The sequence below is a fragment of the Triticum dicoccoides genome, chromosome 2A (assembly GCF_002162155.2).
Source record: "Triticum dicoccoides isolate Atlit2015 ecotype Zavitan chromosome 2A, WEW_v2.0, whole genome shotgun sequence".
NCBI classification, from domain to species: Eukaryota; Viridiplantae; Streptophyta; class Magnoliopsida; order Poales; family Poaceae; genus Triticum; species Triticum dicoccoides.
In genome coordinates, this window is record NC_041382.1 from 675,931,408 (window position 1) to 675,954,504 (window position 23,097).

The window sequence follows — 23,097 nt, forward strand, 5'->3', positions numbered from 1 at the left end:
TATGATTGGATCTCTTTTACCATGAATTACAATGTCTAGTCAGTCCTTGATCTTTAAAGGTGCTCTGCATTTATGTTTTGCGGTCTCAGAAAGGGCTAGCGAGATACCATCTTGTTATATCATATTATGATTGTTTTGAGAAAGTGTTGTTGTCCGAGATTTATTATTATGACTTGCTAGTTGATTGTGTTATTGATATGAGTAATCATGAGACCTGAGAATTATTGCAAATGTGGTTAGTTATGATCTATGCTGAAAACTTGAATGCTGGCTTGACATAGTTACAACAACAAGAACAAACAAAGTTGGTAAAAGTTTTTCATTCTTTCTTTCAGTTTGTCAACTGAATTGCTTGAGGACAAGTAAAGGTTTAAGATTTGGGGAGTTGATACGTCTCCGTCGTATCTACTTTTCCAAACACTTTTGCCCTTGTTTTGGACTCTAACTTGTATGATTTGAATGGAACTAACCCGGACTGACGCTGTTTTCAACAGAATTGCCATGGTGTTGTTTTATGTGCAGAAAACAAATATTCTCGGAATGGCCTGAAACTCCACGGAACATCTTAGAAAAAATAATAAAAAATCCTCGCCAAAGATGAAGACCAGGAGGCCCACACCCTTCTCACGAGGGTGGGGGCACCCCCCCTAGGGCGCGCCCCCCTACCTTGTGGGCCCCCTGGATGCCCTCCGATGCCAACTCCAACTCTATATATTTGCTTTTGGAGAGAAAAAAATAAGAGAGAAGAAATCATCGCGTTTTACGATACGGAGCCGCCGCCAAGCCCTAAAACCTCTCGGGAGGGCTGATCTGGAGTCCGTTCGGGGCTCCGGAGAGGGGGGTTCGTCACCGTCATCATCATCAACCATCCTCCATCGCCAATTTCATGATGCTCACCGCCGTGCGTGAGTAATTCCATCATAGGCTTGCTGGACGGTGATGGGTTGGATGAGATTTATCATGTAATCGAGTTAGTTTTGTTAGGGTTTGATCCCTAGTATCCATTATGTTCTGAGATTGATGTTGCTATGACTTTGCTATGCTTAATGCTTGTCACTAGGGCCCGAGTGCTATGATTTCAGATCTGGACCTATTATGTTTTCATGAATATATGTGAGTTCTTGATCCTATCTTGCAAGTCTATAGTCACCTACTATGTGTTATGATCCGGCAACCCCGAAGTGACAATAATCGGGACCACTCCTGGTGATGACCATAGTTTGAGGAGTTCATGTATTCACTATGTGCTAATGCTTTGTTCCGGTTCTCTATTAAAAGGAGGCCTAAATATTCCTTAGTTTCCAATAGGACCCCGCTGCCACGGGAGGGTAGGACAAAAGATGTCATGCAAGTTCTTTTCCATAAGCACGTATGACTATATACGGAATACATGCCTACATTACATTGATGAATTGGAGCTAGTTCTGTGTCACCCTATGTTATGACTGTTACATGATGAACCGCATCCGGCATAATTATCCATCACTGATCCGGTGCCTACGAGTTTTCCATATACTGGTTTACGCTTATTTACTTTCCCGCTGCTACTGTTACAATCACTACAAAATACCAAAATCATTATTTTTGTTGTCTTTACTTTTGTTGCCGCTACCACCACTATCATATTACTTTGCTACTAAACACTTTGCTGCAGATACTAAGTTTCCAGGTGTGGTTGAATTGACAACTCAGCTGCTAATACTTGAGAATATTCTTTGGCTCCCCTTGTGTCGAATCAATAAATTTGGGTAGAATACTCTACCCTCGAAAGCTGTTGCGATCCCCTATACTTGTGGGTTATCACACCTAGCGGTGCTTCTAGGACGTAACTCTTCTGTGCAGCAATGAGGATAATCCTCAAGTTACGGACCAAGTCCGTGTAATTGCTACCATCATCTTTCAACTTTGCTTTCTCAAGGAACGCATTAAAATTCAATGGAACAACAGCACGGGCCATCTATCTACAATCAACATAGACAAGCAAGATACTATCAGGTACTAAGTTCATGATAAATTTAAGTTCAATTAATCATATTACTTAAGAACTCCCACTTAGATAGACATCCCTCTAATCATCTAAGTGATCACGTGATCCAAATCAACTAAACCATAACCGATCATCACGTGAAATGGAGTAGTTTTCAATGGTGAACATCACTATGTTGATCATATCTACTATATGATTCACGCTCGACCTTTCGGTCTTAGTGTTCCGAGGCCATATTTGCATATGCTAGGCTCGTCAAGTTTAACCTGAGTATTCTGCGTGTGCAAAACTGGCTTGCACCCGTTGTAGATGGATGTAGAGCTTATCACACCCGATCATCACGTGGTGTCTGGGCACGACGAACTTTGGCAACGGTGCATACTCAGGGAGAACACTTTTATCTTGAAATTTAGTGAGAGATCATCTTATAATGCTACCATCAATCAAAGCAAAATAATATGCATAAAAGATAAACATCACATGCAATCAATATAAGTGATATGATTTGGTCATCATCATCTTGTGCTTGTGATCTCCATCTCCGAAGCACCGTCATGATCACCATCGTCACCGGCGCGACACCTTGATCTCCATCGTAGCATCGTTGTCGTCTCGCCGACTATTGCTTCTACGACTATCGCTACCGCTTAGTGATAAAGTAAAGCAATTACAGGGCGATTGCATTGCATACAATAAAGCGACAACCATATTGCTCCTGATAGTTGGCGATAACTCGGTTACAAAACATGATCATCTCATACAATAAAATTTAGCATCATGTCTTGACCATATCACATCACAACATGCCCTGCAAAAACAAGTTAGACGTCCTCTACTTTGTTGTTGCAAGTTTTGCGTGGCTACTACTGGGCTTAGCAAGAACCGTTCTTACCTACGCATCAAAACCACAATGATAGTTTGTCAAGTTGGTGTTGTTTTAACCTTCGCAAGGACCGGGCGTAGCCACACTCGGTTCAACTAAAGTTGGAGAAACTGACACCCGCCAGCCACCTGTGTGCAAAGCACGTCGGTAGAACCAGTCTCGCGTAAGCGTACGCGTAATGTCGGTCCGGGCCGCTTCATCAAACAATACCGCCGAACCAAAGTATGACATGCTGGTAAGCAGTATGACTTATATCACCCACAACTCACTTGTGTTCTACTCGTGCATATGACATATATGCATAAAACCTGGCCCTGATACCACTGTTGGGGAACGTAGTAATTTCAAAAAAATTCCTACGCACACGCAAGATCATGGTGGTGCATAGCAACGAGAGGGAAGAATTTTGTCCACGTACCCACGTAGACCGAAAGCGAAAGCATTAGCACAACGCGGTTGATGTAGTCGTACGTCTTCATGATCCAACCGATCAAGTACCGAACGCACGGCACCTCCGAGTTCAGCACACGTTTAGCCCAATGACGTCCCTCAAACTCCGATCCAGCCAAGTGTTGAGGGAGAGTTTCGTCAGCATGACGGCGTGGTGATGATGATGATATTCTACCGACGCAGGGCTTCGCCTAAGCACCGCTATAGTATTATCGAGGTGGACTATGGTGGAGGAGGGCACCGCACACGGCTAAAAAGATCAAACAATCAATTGTTGTGTCTCTAGGGTGCCCCCTGCCCCTGTATATAAAGGAGCAAGGGGGAGATGCGGCCGGCCAGGAGGGGCGCGCCAGGAGGAGTCCTACTCCCACCGGGAGTAGGACTCCCTCCCTTTTCCTTGTTGGATTAGGAGTGGAGGGGGAAAGAGGAGGGAGAGAGGAAGGAAAGGGGGGGCGCCGCCCCCCTCTCCTTGTCCTATTCAGACTAGGGGGGAGGGGCGCGCGGCCCTGCCTTGGCGCCTCTCCTCTTCTCCACAAAGGCCCACTATGGCCCATTAAGCCCCCGGGGGGTTCCGGTAACCCCTCGGTACTCCGGTAAAATCCCGATTTCACCCGGAACACTTCCAATATCCAAATATAGGCTTCCAATATATCAATCTTCATGTCTCGACCATTTAGAGACTCCTCGTCATGTCCGTGATCACATCCGGGACTCCGAATAACCGTCAGTACATCAAAAATCATGAACTCATAATATAACTGTCATCGAAACTTTAAGCGTGCGGACCCTATGGGTTCGAGAACTATGTAGACATGACTGAGACACGTCTCCGGTCAATAACCAATAGCGGAATCTGGATGCTCATATTGGCTCCCACATATTCTACGAAGATCTTTATCGGTCAGACCGCATAACAACATACGCTGTTCCCTTTGTCATCGGTATGTTACTTGCCCGAGATTCGATCGTCAGTATCTCAATACCTAGTTCAATCTCGTTACCGGCAAGTCTCTTTACTCATTCCGTAATACATCATCCCGCAACTAACTCATTAGTTGCAATGCTTGCAAGGCTTAAGTGATGTGCATTACCGAGTGGGCTACCTCTCCGACAATCGGAGTGACAAATCCTAATCTCGAAATACGCCAACCCAACAAGTACCTTCGAAGACACCTGTAGAGCACCTTTATAATCATCCAGTTATGTTGTGACGTTTGGTAGCACATAAAGTGTTCCTCTGGTAAACGGGAGTTGCATAAATCTCATAGTCATAGGAACGTGTATAAGTCATGAAGAAAGCAATAGCAACATACTAAACGATCAAGTGCTAAGCTAACGGAATGGGTCAAGTCAATCACATCATTCTCCTAATGATGTGATCCTGTTAATCAAATGAAAACTCATGTCAATGGCTAGGAAACGTAACCATCTTTGATCAACGAGCTAGTCAAGTAGAGGCATACTAGTGATACTCTGTTTGTCTATGTATTCACACAAGTATTATGTTTTCGGTTAATACAATTCTAGCATGAATAATAAACATTTATCATGATATAAGGAAATAAATAATAACTTTATTATTGCCTCTAGGGCATATTTCCTTCAATAGCTTGGGTGGTTGTCTTTTATTCGTTTGATTTCGTCCCTTGATGATATTGTGTGACATTGTGGCGATTGTAAGCCAAAGCTCGTAGTCTATCTATCCAGTGCATGAGATGAGCAAAGATACAACCACTCTTGCGACCATACCAATATGCGCTTATGCCCCAAGTCGTGCCTCGACACATATGGAGTATAGTCGCATATTGGGTGTTACAGGTTAATCATAAGTGGGAGGTTTGTTCAACTAAAAACAGCACCCAAGCACCGCTCCACCCACATATCAAATTATTAAAGTAGCGAACAGGAAACAAACTAACATGATGAAAGTGACTAGATAAAATTTTGGTGTACTCCCAAGAACGATTTGCTTATTATAAGTGACCATTTTGGCATGTCCTTTTCCACAAAAGGATTGGGCTACCTTGCTGCACTTTATTTACCATTAACGTTACTTGCTTGTTACAAATTAGCTTGCTATCAAACTACTCGTTACCGACAATTTCAATGCTTGCAGAGATTACCTTGCTGAAAATCACTTGTAATTTCCTTCTGCTCCTCGTTGGGTTCAACATTCTTATTTATTGAAAGGACTACGATTGATCCCCTATACTTGTGGGTCATCAAGACTCTTTTTTGGCGCCGTTGTCGGGGAGTGAAGCGCTCTTGGAAAGTGGTAATTGATAAGGAAAAATTATTACTACATGCTGAAAACCACTTGTCATTTCTTCTGCTCCTGTTGTGTTTGACACTCTTACTTATTGAAAGAACTACGATTGATCTCCTATACTTGTGGGTCATCAGTTCTCTTAGGAACTCTGATCCAAACACCTTCACCGCATCATAGGTGAATGTCACTTTGCGTCAATGCATGTGCTCTTTCCCATCCAGACAATCTCATCAACGACATCTCCGGTTGTACCATATGGAAGCATCCTCAAAGCAGTCATGCATTTATGCATAGGAAAGCATAATGTCCCACATTTTATCGAACCCTTGAAGTTGAGAATATGCTCCTCTTTCTTCTGCATTTCTTCCTGAATACTCATCATCATCATCATGTCACCATCTTCATCATCATCGACATCCGAATCCAACGAATCAGTGAGCTCCTTGAACATGAATTCATCGAGCTCATTGTAATCAAATTCTTCATTCGACGAATCCATTGCTTGCATAAAAATGATCAAAATAAGCTAAAACCCCGCTCTGACATTTCATCGAACACATGGCGGGAGAGGTGTATGTTTGGCGGACTAGGAAATACCAGGGCGTAGTACGGGCGGCGACCGCATCTGGGATGACAAAGGACATCCTAGAAGGACGGGAGGCAACGGTGGCGACACTGTGGGTTGGGAACAGTTGCACAGCTACGTGGAGACGGAGTCGAGCGAGTGTTGGGGACGATTAAGAGGTATTTGAAGTGGGTCTGGCCTGCTGGATCTGATGTGGCGCGCGTGTCTGGTGCATCGGATCGGCCCCAAATCCGCACCTACATATGGGATAGGTTTTGGGGTGCCAGACAGCCCGGACATATGAGCTCCGTTTGGGGGTCCTGTTGGGTGGTTGTTTTTGGTCCAAGTGGTGTTCAGGTTGTCCGCCCAGATGTTTATGGGGGAGCGGGGAATCCGGTTGGAGATGATCTTACATGGTAGTAGTATTTACTTGGAGAGATAGAATGGAATAGATTTGATCCATCTCACATCTTACGTAATAATGATGAGATTACCTCTTATATGCACACATACAATAGAAACAATTATGATTTGTTTATTTTTGTAGTTTTCACAATATGTTATTCGTATTCTCAACACTATGCCAATTGTATTTGCAACATCAAGAATTTATATATACACTCTTGAGCATAACAAATGTATGATATAACAAATAGTTCATATTCTTTCCTAATTCCATATTAACTACAGTAAGCACAACAATGATTTGCCTTTTCATTCTCATAAATACTCAAAATCAACTCTTATAAAACAACTATGAAAATAATAAAGAAAGGGCAGACCATGATATGGGGCAATAACAAATCATTACAAAGAAGGAAACAAGGAGGAAACTTCGACAAAACCAAAAACTTAAAAGGTCAATACTAAATAATCCCTTACCCAAAAAATGATACCAGATCAAGCAATGTCGTGACTGTCGTCGTTGCTCGCGTTTCGGGCCAAATGTTGTTGTTGTCTATGTTCTCTGGATGTGCCTTTCACAAAGGAATAAATCAAGATTGTAGATTTTGATCTTCCCTCCAACAAAACACGGGCCCCGGATGGATACACAGTTGACTTTTTCAAGCATTGTTGGAGTTTCATCAAAGAGGATCCTATATGTACCTTTGAGAACTTATTCCCTTTGTGTGGGAATAGGTGGGGCATGTTGAATTCTACACACATTATCCTTCTGCCCAAGTATGTTGATGCTACAAGAGTGAAAGATTTTCGACCAATCAGTCTTATGCATTCTACACATTTGTTGTCCCCTGCTCGCAAAGGGCCTTCGTAAAAAAACAATCGATCCAGGACAATTTCCAGCATGTCAAGAACGCTATGCAAAAGGTGCACAGAAACAAGGACCCGATTTTGTTGCTGAAATTGGACAAATCTACAAAGCAGAAACTCAACCCGGACAATCCGACATGGAGACATACCATCCTCCATGTTTCTACCAATGATACGAGGAAGCACCATTGAAATGAGGACAAAACAGAAATGACGCGTTTCATGTCATCGACGACCCCGGCGTGTCACCGCCGTAGTTGGGACAAAAACCTAACCCTACCACCACTAGTCGAAAAGGGGTCCTTGTCCCCTCCTATCGTCGAAGTAGCGGTTTGAGGGAGAGAGGGTCTAATATCTCGCCGAGGAGGAGGTAGATCGATGTCACCGCCGTAGCTCCTAAGGTTTCGTGGGGGGGTGAAAATGTTCGAAGTCCTAAAAAGAATAGAACTAGGTGTGTTATAGAGATGCTTAATATTCCCTCGTATCCACATTAATTATCACTGATTTAGTGCCTTTGCACTAAATCAGCGACAGTTAATATGGATCGGAGGGAGTAAATCTTAAGTGTGTCTAGGCTCGCGGCCAATGTCATCTGTTGAGAACAAATAAATGAGGGAGATGGCAGCAAAGTGTGCACCCTGTTTTGCTCTCTGGCTAAACTTTGGCAGATTCCAATATATTAACTCGTTTTAGCTCCTTGGTTGTTAGCAGAGCCTGAATGAAATTCAAGGAGGGGCCAAAAAAGCTAGAGAGACTAGAGAGGCCAGGAGATTAGCAGGGAGATTAAGCTTAACAGGAGCTCATCTTTGCAATATTTCTCTTGGAAGAGGGATCGAAGCCCCCGCTGGTCCCGCTGACGCTCTGCCAATGGTTGTTAGCAAGATTTTCATGAGAGAAAAATAAAGCTATCTTAATGTGGTAAACGGTCGAGAGAGCAAAAGTACCTCAGATTGTTGGTTGTCATTGACATGTTTCCTTGTTATTATTTTGGAATAAACACAACCTCTAGCCTCTGCATCATTACGATCCACAATGTTGAGTTTATTAAATCGGGGAAGAAAGCCACAATGGCGTCCGTGTCATACATAAAAGTGGCATCAATTCGCTCTCTATGAAAGAGCTCCTTCTTAGGGCATGAGTTATGGACGCAGCTGAATGGTCTGGTCTCAAGTTGTTCACATAGATAAAATTGAATGAATGTATTGGTTTGTACCACAGTCACCCAAGGAGAGCTACTCCCTATGATGTCATCTTCTTACTCATTTTCTCTTTCCCATGTTGTCAGACACGTTCAACCTTCTCTCTTGCCTTGTTCTCCATTTCAGGGCTCCTTTGATTCAAAAGATTTTCATAGGAATTCTGGAAGATTAGAATGCTTGGGAAATGTTCCTATGTTGTTTGTTTGATTCATAGGATTGAATCCTATAAGAATCTTTCGTAAGGATTCCTTTGTGCTACATTCCATATGAATTTTCACATTCACTCATACCTCTTGAAAAGAATCATTTGTTTTTCCTATTGTTGCAGATCAAATAGGCCATATCACATTTTTTCTGCTAAGGATGCAGCCTCTGCAAGATCCACCTTTGGTCTTGAGGCTATGGCTTTTATGCCAACACATCAATTGACCGAGCTAGTACATGGGCGGGGCAACGCGTTGGCCATGCCCTCAATGGTCCTATTGACAATGTTGACGATGTCACATTAGTGATGAGCTTTTTAGCTTAATCAATGAAGATTTAAAGAACCATGTCTAGAACGCTCTCGATGGGCCGCAGCTCGGGCCATATATGGCACACCTTAGATGGCGCAAGCCGGTGTTGTCTAAACTCACCTCAAAGTGACGGCACTACAACGACCAATTTCAACGATGTACCAAAAGATCGGAGATTTGGCAGTAAAAGGAATTATTTGAAAAAACCTCAAAAGCGTTGTATCTTTGTGCATTTGATAGAAACAAAGTTTGGTGCTGGCAGTTAGGACTCAACACTCCTACCAGCTAGGTGTCGCGACCCGCAAGACCCTACACTTGCCTTGACCATGTCGAGTAGACTAGCGATGTTTCGTCACAAGCAAATTTGGCAAAACACAAACAATCCCTGCTCCAGATGGCACCTTACAATTTCTCAAAAAGAAAAGAGAAGCAACCTATGAGCTGGTTGCACTATAAATCCCAGTGAGAAACAAGATTTTTTTTAGGAAAAGAATATAATCTCTACTATACAATTATTAGGATGAAGACAAATTGTTTAACGCAGAGCCTCAGATAGTCAGTATTAGAGGCAGTTGTTAATTTTGTATGTACCATATCAACTCTGATAGTTGCTCCAAAGGATTGATGTAGCGTTCAGAAACAGAATGCCAACTCTACCTTTTAGTATCCATACCACTGAAAACAACAGAAAAGTTGACAGTTGATTCCGCAGTGAAGCCAAACCAAAAGATGGACGATGAGCTTACCTGAGGAAGGATAGCATCTCTTGTACAGATTGCAAGGAGTGCCAAATACATTTGCAAATGAAAGGGCGATCCCGTACAGCTATACGATCTAAAATGAGAAGCGACGAGATTCAAATACTTGAACAAATAGAAGACATATTCAGTGCAGCCATACAATCTAAACAGAGAAATCAAATCAGCCAGTCTTAGAAAAGCAAAACACAAATTCAACAGTGAAGCATTTCGTCATGATTTAGAATTGAACTGATTTCATTGAACACAACATACTTTGGGTATTACACAGCCTACTGAACCCAAGACAGAGCACAACGACGCACGCCAAAGCAGTAAATCCCATCTACCACACAACACATGACACAGAGCAAACGAGGAAGTTGCCCCACTACTGGCACCACTAGACGAATCTAGCCTCCGAAGCCGTAGAGGGTGCGGCCCTGGCGCTTGAGGGCATAGACGACGTCCATGGCGGTGACGGTCTTGCGGCGGGCGTGCTCCGTGTAGGTGACGGCGTCGCGTATGACGTTCTCGAGGAAGATCTTGAGGACGCCGCGGGTCTCCTCGTAGATGAGGCCGGAGATGCGCTTCACGCCGCCCCTCCTGGCCAGCCTCCGGATCGCCGGCTTGGTGATGCCCTGGATGTTGTCGCGGAGGACCTTCCGGTGGCGCTTGGCGCCGCCCTTTCCCAGCCCCTTGCCGCCCTTGCCGCGCCCAGACATCGTCGCTGGATTTGTTTTTGTTTGAGAGAAGAAGGACTCGTGTGGATGTTGAAGCTTGGGATGGATTGGGGAATCGGAGGTGACGGCTTTATATGGGCTGGGGTTGCGAGGGAAGCCCCGAAATTTTCGGGAGTTGGAGGCGGGAGGTCTCTGCTCTCTGCTGGGTCGATCCGTGGGATGCTGGAGTTGGGCCGTTGGATTGCGATCGGAAGGTGGGATGCGGTGGGAGGCTGGTGGTGCGGATCGGTGACGTGGCGGAGATGGGGGCATAAGCTTTTTTTTTAGAGAGAAATGTGGGCTGCTTGACTGCTTGTGCTACAATGATTTGGGCCAGGCCAAGTGATTGGAGGTCGACGAGAATGTTCACAGCTCAGTTTTCAGATGTCACTAGTAAGATGCCCGTGCGATGCAACGGGACGACAATGGAATATATGAAGACATTTCTCTAGATAATCATTCTACTTAGGACATACGTTTTTTTCCCTCTCTTCATTCACCCATCCATTTAATTCCAAAGCGTGTTGCCGCAAAATTTACATCCAAAAGCGCATTTGTATTTGCTATAAAACTACACAAATCATCCCATTTTCGATAATATATGCGTTCAAATTGCAATGGTCAACATGCTTGGTTCCGCCAGCAAGTTGTGCCTTGACATCTTTATTTTTAAAAAATCCATGCATTAGCTTCGTTGGCCATCCATGCATTAGCCGGCACTGCCTTTGGAAACGCCACCTCTTCTAGCTCCACACCTTAGGGAGTCTCATGTTCGACAACACATGTATCTTAGGGCCTGCACACGAAAAAAGAACCATGAGGAATTGCCGTGAATTGTTGAAAGCTCCATATGCAATATGGTTGTATCATGTTCATATGAGATAACACGATGTTGAATTTACTTGAAAGACAATATTAATTGTAACTGTAGATTAAACTAAACTTGAACCAGAACCATAAAATAGGTGTGCGTGCCTCAAAAGCCCGAGAAGACAACCATGTGGTTGCAATGTGCAATATCAACAGTACATCCATACTGTAGTTCAGCAATGATGTTGCCCATTACTAATTCTTTCCAAATCTAGATTAGGAAAAAAATCAAGCTATCTAAGCGACTGATATATGGGTCCATAGATCTAGTCATTATTGTCCATATGAGCAAATCAGGCATTACGACAGAAGCACACTGTAGGAGGCAAATTATTTAGTAAACACGGCATGGGTTTAACAGCAGGATTATCATCCGAGGAATTAAAGCAAGTTTTCAATGGGATAAAAGCATATAAACCTTACACATTATCAAAATTTACATGCAAAGATTAAAATTGATATGTGAACTGAAATCTTGGAGAGCACAAATATATCAACATGAGTAATGGAATAAAGGTACTATTCTGTTGTGCAAATGGAAACATTAGAGAAAATTAATTGCTCATGTGCGATAGAGAGAAGTGTTAAGTACATAGGAGTTTAGGAATATAACATCATCAAGGAGATAGAAGGAGCGTGTTGAAGTAATGGAAATTTGTCATGAAAAAGTTATCTCTTTAAGGCAAGCACATTCTGGGGTACTTATGTCACCATTTGGAAAGGCGGGGACATGAGCGTCTCGTTCCATCCACGCTGGAAGTCCCATGAGTCCCAGTTGACCTGCACTCACCAAGTAGTATGCACATGTCCAGTCTCTCTTGCAGAACTCAACCTTCTCCTGTAACATGAACATAACTATGCTGGAGGTCATCAACAACAACGACCAGCAGCATCGGTGCAGCACGAGCTAGGTAATGACCATGGACATGTTGACCCACTGTCCGCACAGTTTCCTGACAGCGCACATGCCTGCATGTAATCTAGCATGAGGGTGCCAAGCAACGAATTAAAGCTATTGTGTCACCAAAGGAGCAACCAGAAACTATAACTGCTCATGGCAGAGCAGCAAGCATAATAGTGTTTACAAATTACAAAGATATATAATAGCAAGAGGAAGCAGGAATTTTTAGTCTGATCTCTCTTACATTTCCTGCTTAATAAAAAGAAGCAAATGTAACCCAATATGTTTAATTGGTAACTGAAAGTAGGCATCATAGGTTAATTATCAACATAGATTCATGCATAATCGAAACATAATTTGAGCAGATAAAACATGATGTCACACTTTGTGTTGGAAATAGACTTAAATCTGTAGCTTGTAATATTCATCATCAAAACTATGGGCATGGCTCTATGAAGAATATGCTCAAAAACGTGTGATTGTCTTGGCCAAATTAAACAAACTGCATGGATACGTACCAATGATTTTTTTATAATCAGTACCTGGCTAACTGCACTCTATGCAATGGAGAAACATCGCAGTGCAGTACTACACATGTAGGGAACTGTGAAAGAAACAGAGCATGTGATTCTGAATCAAACTTGCATCTCGTTTTCTGCTCCAAAAATCACCAAAAGCACACCAGATGAAATACCTGGCAGCAATGTTTTGCCGATTAGACCATACCAACTCCACGAACATCCAATTCAATTGGGGTTTCAGGGGCTGCATGGAGTACCCCGGGCCTCCTTGAAGCACATCCTGAAGGAGAAGTTCGTGGAAGCACGGATGGTGATCTAGAAGGTTCAGTTCCGCCAAGTGCTCAAGAAAAATAATCTAGAACTGTGAGAACCCCAAGAACTGAAGCATTGCAAGCCCAGATTTTGACCCGGAGTTAATGTCAAAATCACTTGGTGCTTATTTTGTTGTCTTAGGTGCACTTGTAAGCTGTAACGGATGTACACTACAAAACTGAAATAGATCAAGCCGGCCTTTGTGTGCCGGCTGGTTCTGTATCTTACCTTGTCCTATGACTCATCAATGGAGATCTTAGTTACAATTCAAAGGCCTAGACAGGAAACATGCAGAAATTACGAACCTGATATTGATACACCATGTAGTAGATTGGATACTGCTATTTGAACCCAAACATGGTCGAGTACTTCAATTCACAAAAATCTCTTGCCAGGCTGAGGGCTTCCAATCGGGATGGTGATAGCAGCAGGTGCGCAAGTAATGAAACAGATGACTCATGTGGGAGGAGAGACCAATTGCAGACGGCATAGAGGTCCTAGGGGAGCAGCGCATACTCGAAGGGGATGGCCATAGAGCGCGTCTGCCGGGAGGGAGTAGTAGGTGGCGGCGCTGTCGCCGAGGATGCGTAGTGTGTAGCAGCGTACGTGGAGGTCGGCGAGGACAGGGGAGGTGGTGGGCGGCGGGACTGCTGCATCAGAGCCTCGGATGGGGAAGCAGGAGAGTCCTCGCGGACTCCGGGGACGGACGGCACCGGCGGCGTACTTGCCGACGTCGGTGTCGAAGGAGAAGGGGGAGGGGGAGCAGGAGACGGCGGTGAGAAGGGAGATGTGCTGGGCGTCGAGTCTGCTGCACCGGAGGAGTAGGCAGGAGATGCATTGCAGACTTGGCGGACGGATGGCGCCGGCGGTGTACTTGACGATGTCGGCATCGTAGAAGACGGGGTAAGGGGAGGAAGGAAGGTGGAGGTGGGTGTGGGTGTGGCGGTGTGCGGCGAGGCTGCCGTGGTAGAGAGGAGTCGGGAGCGGAGGGCGCCGGTGGCGTGCAGAGCGGCAGCCGCTGCTGCTGCCACTTCGATTCCACTTTTTTCCAGAAGAGTCGATTGCTTCGTTGAGTGGATAAGGTGGGACTGGATGGAGATGGACGAAGAGAACGAGGGGTTTCTTTGCAAATGGGATGTGGGGTTGCTACTATGCGTCGGATGCAAATCAAACGGTCAAAGATGATAGATGGCAGACACACCATCACCACCAACCATGATTTTTATAGGAGTAGAGATATCGCGAGTCGTGTCGTTGTACTCTTCTCGTCTTTCTACTTTCATCACATGAAAGATTTGTCCTAAGTTGTATTTTCTAAAATTTAACCAAATTTCACAATATCAAATCAAATATATTTAGATACATCATAAAATATTTCAGGTTGTATTTATTTGGTATTGTAGATTTTTTTTATTATCTCCGTAAACTAATATAAAAGCGTTTAGAATACTAAAATAGTGATCTAAATGCTTTTGTATTAGTTTACAAAGGGAGTATCTATACTTTACACACGGTGGAAGAACAAAAATATACTTGTGCCACAAAAAACTTCCCCTTGTGTTAGGGTTTTAGCTCCTCGACTCGACATTGAGACCCCGTCCGCCTTCGTCGTTCTTCCCATGTACTCCGCCTAGGCCGAGGATCAGTTCAGGACCACCGCGCAGAAGTCCGCCATTCGTCGGCGACAGATCGGCAACCAGCTCCTGAAAGCAGGGTCGGCGGAGTCTAAGCACGTCGCTCATGCCCTCGCCGCACCAAGTGTCAAGGGCAAGAGTGTGTTTGCAGCCGGCCATCGCCGTCGTGCGAACGCGACATGTCAGGCGGAGGCAACAACCAAGAAATTGCATCGTGAGCGCGCAGAGACGGCCAAACAGGGTTGTTGTGACCCCTTGGTGGCCTATCGCAGCTTTAAGGACGACAACGATGGCGGCGGCAACGACGAAGGTGTCGACGTCCTTGGAGGTCAAGTCTACGAGGTCATTTTCTGGTACCTCGTTAAGTTTAGTTTGCAATAATTAGTTTAGTCAAACTTTGTTAAATTCCATCCCTTTGATGTAAAAATATCAAAAAATATCATTGTTCGGATTGCATAAATTTTGACTGTCTTTTTGAATTGTCCATTCACCACGACCCCCGACGAACTCCTTACGCAAGCACCGACATTATTTTGACAGCGGTTGTGGCAACGAATACTGGAAACGGCATCCATGTTTGTTGGAACCAGCAAACCCGTAATTGGCATGCTCCAAGTGGCTAGTCGAGCGGGGACAACGACATCACTCGCGGCGAGCGGGTAAGGGTCTTTTGTTGCAACCACCGGTGAAACGTTCTACCACAATGACGGAGCTGCTCTTGAACCCAAATGCTGCAAGTGGAGAAGTGGAACGTCGATGCGTGAGCGACGCTGCCTTGCACTGGTTGCGGGGCGAGGGGCGCAGGTCGGCAAGCAACGAGGTCATCGGGTGGGGGCGTGGAGAGCATGGCAAAGTTCAGTGCGGGGTGTGCCGGGGGAGCATGGCGAGCTTTGTGTGGGGTAGTGTGGCGAGCTTGGGGCGGGGGTGCACAGGTTGACCCTTTGCGGGTAGGAGAGGACCAATAGTGCGCCTGTGGTCGCTCCATTCGGATGGCTGTTACGCGACCGATGGGTCAGTCGCGACGCCTAGCTTCGCCCTATGATAAAAGGTGTGTATGTATATGTGGCCTTCGGTTAAAAATAAAATCATATAAAATCACAATCTCCACAGCTAGAGTCAAAAAACAAGACGTAATTAACGTAAAATATTGTTTTCAGCTGAACCAAAATCATATGGATTTTTTAGGGTAAATCATATGAAAAATCTTAACCTATATAAAAAATAAATGTTCATATGTCCGAGAAAATTATTCTTCTTTTTTTGCGGGTGCGAGAAAATTATTCTGGTGACACAAAACTTTTTCTGTGCATAAATAAAATAATGACTATCTCCCATGCCGCATAAAAAAGTATTCACATACATAAATAAAATCCTTGCATGACTCAATAAAAATGTTCCCATAAAACTAAATTTCCGTTCATATGCAGTTAAATGTTCACACGTATGGAAAATGTGTACTTAAAAAATGGTCATCCTGTATTTAAAATATGTTTATGTGTATTACGAAATTGCTCATGTGTAATTACAAAAGTAATAACGTGGATTCAAATATGTTCATAGGTTCAGTAAAAAGAAATTGTGATGTAAAAACATATTCATCATGTATTTGAAAAATGTTCATGTAGTGAAAAAAGTTTTCACATGTCTAACAAATGTACATGCAATCAAAAAGTGTTCGCGTGTTCTAAATTTATTTTTCATAAAAAGCATTCACGTATTCCCAAAAGATAGTTATATAAATTTAAAAGTGTTGGAGAAATATAAAAACATTATATTTGTTTTTACATTGAAAACATAAAAATAAAAAGAGAAAATATACAATAAACTAAAAATATGAACATTTCAAAACATAAACTTTTTAAAAATACATGATGAATAATTTCCAGATGCACGGAGAACAAATTTTTATACGTGCTGAAATTTGCAAGTATACAGGCTGAATACTTTTTAACTACATGAAGAACATTTTTAAAGTAAAATAAGCCACACAAAATTTCTTAATGCATGGTACACATTTTTCAAAAAAAAATTGAATTTGTTTCTAGAGTATGTAATGAACCTTTCAAAAATACAATATAAACATATTGAGAAATGCTGTAAAGAAATAGCATATTAAAAAAAAGAACCAAAGGGAAACATAAGATAAAAATATATATCTTCTAAGGGAACATGAGAATGGAGTAGACGAGCAACAACCCAACAAAACAAACAAAAGATAATAACGGGTCATGTAGAGGCCTCCATAGGGTTTTAGCTCCTCGACTCGACGTTGAGACCCCGTCCGCCTTCGTCGTTCTTCCCATGTACTCCGCCTAGGCCGAGGATCAGTTCAGGACCACCGCGCAGAAGTCCGCCATTCGTCGGCGACAGATCGGCAACCAGCTCCTGAAAGCAGGGTCGGCGGAGTCTAAGCACGTCGCTCATGCCCTCGCCGCACCAAGTGTCAAGGGCAAGAGTGTGTTTGCAGCCGGCCATCGTCGTCGTGCGAACGCGACATGTCAGGCGGAGGCAACAGCCAAGCAATTGCATCGTGAGCGCGCAGAGACGGCCAAACAGGGTTGTTGTGACCCCTTGGTGGCCTATCGCAGCTTTAAGGACGACAACGATGGCGGCGGCAACGACGAAGGTGTCGACGTCCTTGGAGGTCAAGCCTACGACGTCATTTTCTGATACCTCGTTAAGTTTAGTTTGCAATAATTAGTTTAGTCAAACTTTGTTAAATTCCATCCCTTTGATATAAAAATATCAAAAAATATCATTGTTCGGATTGCATAAATTTTGACTGTCTTTTTGAATTGTCCATTCACCAAGACCCCCGAGGGACTCCTTACGCAAGCACCGACATTATTTTGACAGCGATTGTGGCAACGAATACTGGAAACGGCATCCATGTTTGTTGGAACCAGCAAACCCGCAATTGGCGTGCTCCAAGTGGCTAGTCGAGCGGGGACAACGACATCACTCGCGCGAGCAGGTAAGGGTCTTTTGTTGCAACCACCGGTGAAACGTTCTACCACAATGACGGAGCTGCTCTTGAACCCAAATGCTGCAAGTGGAGAAGTGGAACGTCGATGCGTGAGCGACGCTGCCTTGCACTGGTTGCGGGGCGAGGGGCGCAGGTCGGCAAGCAACGAGGTCATCGGGTGGGGGCGTGGAGAGCATGGCAAAATTCAGTGCGGGGTGTGCCGGGGGAGCATGGCGAGCTTTGTGTGGGGTAGTGTGGCGAGCTTGGGGCGGGGGTGCACAGGTTGACCCTTTGCGGGTAGGAGAGGACCAATAGTGCGCCTGTGGTCGCTCCATTCGGATGGCTGTTACGCGACCGATGGGTCAGTCGCGGCGCCTAGCTTCGCCCTATGATAAAAGGTGTGTATGTATATGTGGCCTTCGGTTAAAAATAAAATCATATAAAATCACAATCTCCACAGCTAGAGTCAAAAAACAAGACGTTATTAACATAAAATATTGTTTTCAGCTGAACCAAAATCATATGGATTTTTTAGGGTAAATCATATGAAAAATCTTAACCTATATAAAAAATAAATGTTCATATGTCCGAGAAAATTATTCTTCTTTTTTTGCGGGTGCGAGAAAATTATTCTGGTGACACAAAACTTTTTCCGTGCATAAATAAAATAATGACTATCTCCCATGCCGCATAAAAAAGTATTCACATACATAAATAAAATCCTTGCATGACTCAATAAAAATGTTCCCATAAAACTAAATTTCCGTTCATATGCAGTTAAATGTTCACACATATGGAAAATGTGTACTTAAAAAATGGTCATCCTGTATTTAAAATATGTTTATGTGTATTACGAAATTGCTCATCTGTAATTACAAAAGTAATAACGTGGATTCAAATATGTTCATAGGTTCAGTAAAAAGAAATTGTGATGTAAAAACATATTCATCATGTATTTGAAAAATGTTCATGTAGTGAAAAAAGTTTTCACATGTCTAACAAATGTACATGCAATCAAAAAGTGTTCGCGTGTTCTAAATTTATTTTTCATAAAAAGCATTCACGTATTCCCAAAAGATAATTATATAAATTTAAAAGTGTTGGAGAAATATAAAAACATTATATTTGTTTTTACATTGAAAACATAAAAATAAAAAGAGAAAATATAAAATAAACTAAAAATATGAACATTTCAAAACATAAACTTTTTAAAAATACATGATGAATAATTTCCAGATGCACGGAGAACAAATTTTTATACGTGCTGAAATTTGCAAGTATATAGGCTGAATACTTTTTAACTACATGAAGAACATTTTTAAAGTAAAATAAGCCACACAAAATTTCTTAATGCATGGTACACATTTTTCAAAAAAAAAATGAATTTGTTTTTAGAGTATGTAATGAACCTTTCAAAAATACAATATAAACATATTGAGAAATGCTGTAAAGAAATAAAATATTTTTTAAAAAAAAGAACCAAAGGGAAACATAAAATAAAAATATATATCTTGTAAGGGAACATGAGAATGGAATAGACGAGCAACAACCCAACAAAACAAACAAAAGATACTAACGGGTGATGTAGAGGCCTCCGTAGTGTCATGTAGCTATATCTCTCTGAAACAGAACAGGGGCCCACATCCGCATGACATTTTGTAAGTTGTTAAACAAAAGCTCGTGTAGAAGAAATGCTAAATGTGCATCAAAATGTTTTAGTTGTATACAAAAATGTATAGTGTGTATGAAATAATAGTTAATCATGTATTTGAGAAATATTAAATGTGTATAAAGAAAAGTTGCTGATGTATATGAAAAATACACCATGTGCATGAAAAATATGTACACGCGTTGAAAAAAAATTATTGCTTAAACCTTTAATGTAATAAAGCGCCCTTTTATTGAAAAATGCGTTGAAAAAATGGAAAAATAAACATCTAATAAAACTGAAGAAAAAAGAATAAAACACTAAGAAAAAGGAGAAAAATAAAATAAAAAGCAGAAAGCCGAAGAATAAAAACACAAAAAGGTTACTCGCAGAGAGCACGGAACTGGGCCGGTCCACTAGAGATATGTCTCGCTTATGGCTCCCGTGTAGTCGCGTACCCTCATAAAGAAAAGAGAGCTGCTATACACACGACGTTTTTGGACGATGCATGAACGACACTCCACATCCAGCCATTAAATCAGGGAATAAAGTGCTTCACATTCATCTGATTATGAATCGTGCATGCCGCGTTGCCCGACAGGTATGGACGCAGCAGGCATGTTCACGGCGCGGTCCATTGTGAACGGGGACACAGCGCGCCGTACCCGCGTGGCGCTCGCGCGCATCCCGCGGCGTGGCGCCGTGCAGCTGCGGGCACGACACCTCACCCGGGGACTGCGCGCGCCGCTCGCGATGGCAACCTGCACGGAGCGGTGCTCGTCTGTTCTCCTGCCAATGGAAACAAAACGGTGGTCGTCAGACGGTCGGCACTAGCTGGCCTGGCTGGCGATGGCATGGACGATACGACGACTACAGCCTCTGTCGGCGTCAGCCGCGTACGCACGCACCTGTGTAGTTGTGCTAGGCGGTTCGGTGCGGCACTGCCCGCCGTCGGCGTCATGGACCGAACACCAAACAAACATTTGGCAGACAGGGGTATACACGCTGACTCAACGAACCGGAGTAGATTTGTGCTCTCAACCCAACACAGCAGCAGGATCAAGTGCTTGTTTACGACAAGTATCGGTGGACCAACTTTAAGGAAGGGAACAGCAATAGAGAATTCGCGTATACCATGGAGATCTTTGTCTTGCTAACGTTAATTCGGCAGCTGGGTGCCATCGATGGGGTGACCGAAGTCGTTCCAACGGCACTGCTCGCAGTCGGTGTCGAGGACAAAAAGAAACCTAATAACCCCTCCGATTCAAATTAATTATCGCAACTTTAATATTACTGTAATGTTGCTTAGGAGTGCACACACACCAAACCGGCGTATAAAAATATAATATAATGGCCAGGCCAGCTGAACTTATCAAACAAACCACGGTTCAAATCGCTCGTTTGTGATCTTACAGAATAGCAATGCAACTACGCAAGGTACTCTCCGCTGGACCTCCGTAGGCGCGGCTGCAGGGCAACCTACTGCATCTTCACTCAAGATTTTTGCGCGTGCGTGTGTTTGTAGGTGTACTTGCTCATAGGTGTACGGTGTGCCGTACCTATTGGCATATACGCGTGCGTTAGCCGTCGGTTACGGCTCGCGCATCACATGCTTCACCAATATATAATCGCTCGGTCCACCGTTCAACGATACTTATATCAGCTGACACGGATTGTGTGATTTGTCACCGCATTTTTAAAATACAGTATACACGCAAGCGCTCATATATACGAGTGTACATTCATCCCTATGAACACACACATATATGAGCATCTTCGAAAGATTAAGTCGGCATATTATTTTGAGATTGACAAAGTCACCGTAACTAATTCGTATGCAACTGCGCAACAGAAAAATCAAGTAGATTTGCCCTCTCAACCCTCGTATGGGAGGGAATAAAAAGTTTGCTCATGTGCACTACACGCTCCTATTTTTACTCGGTCGCCCACCCTTCCAAGCAAAAATAAGACCCCTCTTCCCTCGGCCTCGCCCACCCCACCCCTAGCTGCATCTACTCCGGCACCTCCTCTCCAGCTTCCGCCAGCCACCACGCGCCACCGCCAATCCCCGTAGGACCCGCTACGCTCCTCCTCCATCCGAATTTGGTCCTCTCTCGTCGATGGTGACATCTAAATTGGCAAATCTATGGCCTTCGCCGTCGGAGGCGGATTCGACGCATCCTAGCCGCCGTCGCGTTTTGGATGGATTTGTCGGAGACCAAATCCCCTTACCCGAGTTTCAAGCACGCCGATAGATCCCGGATGAGTGTTTTTCAAGTGCGAAAAAGGATGGGGTGAGTGCTTGTTTATATGGTTGTTCTTTGGATTCGCGGCAATTTGTAACTTATTGTTCGCTCAAAATTGTGTATATGATGGATGTAAATTTCGATATTGGGAAGAAGAGTACATCAATCCGTTGATAGCGAGAAATTTGCTAGATGTTCGTGCACTGCTTGCAAGATTAGAGACTAGAGATGAGACTAGAGACAATGCAATGTCCAATTGTGTGGAAGCAAAGAAGACATAAGTGTGCAAGCTTGAGAAGCCAATTGAGAAAACCAACAATATAGACAATGAAGATATACAGAAAGTATTAATCCAATTAGTGGGAGCAGTTATGGAAGTTGGATTATTAAAGTGTGTAATTGTTCTTGTAGTTTTCTTTGAATCGGTTCTCTTAGCGAAGAATGGTGAAGTAGGTACCCAGGTGTACCAACATGTCGTTCAATAAAATAAAATCTTACAAGAGAAGTTTATTTCAGTGGTTGAGATTGAAATGAATTTGTCAAAAAAAGTTACCCCGCTAAGTTTGGGGCATCGGCTAGAAACGACCAAAATTTAGAGGAAAATAGGGATCGCCTAGAGATGCCCTAAATGCCTTCTCAAATCCAAGGTTAAAAGAGCCCCCTGAAGCATACTTTTTTAAAAAAGATTCAACTTTATTATAAATCTTCATTAGAAATAACTCAAACATAATAAAAGTTACATCGAGACCTCGAGAGTACCGAACCACCACCATCGCCATCAGAATGAGCTGCCAATGCGCTATTGTCTTTGCTCCCTTACTGGAGCCGGCTTGACCTTATCGGTGATAGTTGAGAAGTCTTCGTGCATGTGCCCCTAAGGATCAACACCCTGGAGCCGCAGTCGTCAATGTTGAAATCTTGAATAGATGTGAAGAAACTGACATCAAATCTCATGGTCACGTACGCACGACTATAAACCCTAGCCTCATTGTCGTAAGGAGATGCTGGATCAACAAACTCGAGGAGAATTGGAGCCCGAAAGGCAAACTCGATTTGCCAAATTCTTAACTCATTAAAAAACTTTTCCAAAGTTTCCATCATTTAATTTGCATATTCCATTTCAACTAGGTATTTGCACTCATATTTGATCCGAAACTTGATAATTTAAATGCACACAATTCAACAACATTTAAAATTCAAATGTGATTATTCAACTTCAAACATATCAAAGGGTTTATATGAAGTAATAATCCAAATACAACATGATAAAACACAAGAATCAAGCACTAGGAAGTGCCTAAGGTGCTAAACAAGATCATCTTGAAGTTGGTGATGAACTTCTCGATTCTTGATCCTTCGATGCGTTGCGAGAACCTCTAAATTAAGATAATTAATGACATA

General features: G+C 43.2%; 1 protein-coding gene and 1 long non-coding RNA gene across 3 annotated transcripts; both read right to left on the minus strand.

The window, feature by feature from the left end:
- Nucleotides 1-10,091: 10,091 nt before the first annotated feature.
- Nucleotides 10,092-10,872, minus strand: LOC119358084 (histone H4-like). Its single transcript, XM_037624791.1, has one exon. The coding sequence runs from the start codon at nt 10,870-10,872 to the stop codon at nt 10,291-10,293; it is 582 nt and encodes a 193-aa protein (XP_037480688.1). The 3' UTR covers nt 10,092-10,290.
- A 197-nt stretch (nt 10,873-11,069) lies between these two features.
- On the minus strand, nt 11,070-14,264 carry LOC119356161. Of its 2 annotated transcripts, none has more exons than XR_005171852.1 (3): nt 13,509-14,264; nt 12,181-13,171; nt 11,070-11,395 (listed from the first exon to the last, which is right to left on the minus strand). It is a non-coding gene; the product is annotated as an uncharacterized LOC119356161 (long non-coding RNA). The 2 variants fall into 2 exon arrangements; XR_005171851.1 differs by having other exon boundaries at nt 12,181-12,974; nt 13,065-14,264.
- Nucleotides 14,265-23,097: the final 8,833 nt, after the last annotated feature.

Bases quoted from the DNA above. Each gene is read 5' to 3' on its own strand.
- LOC119358084 (XM_037624791.1), bottom strand. From the start codon at position 10,872: ATGCCCCCATCTCCGCCACGTCACCGATCCGCACCACCAGCCTCCCAC.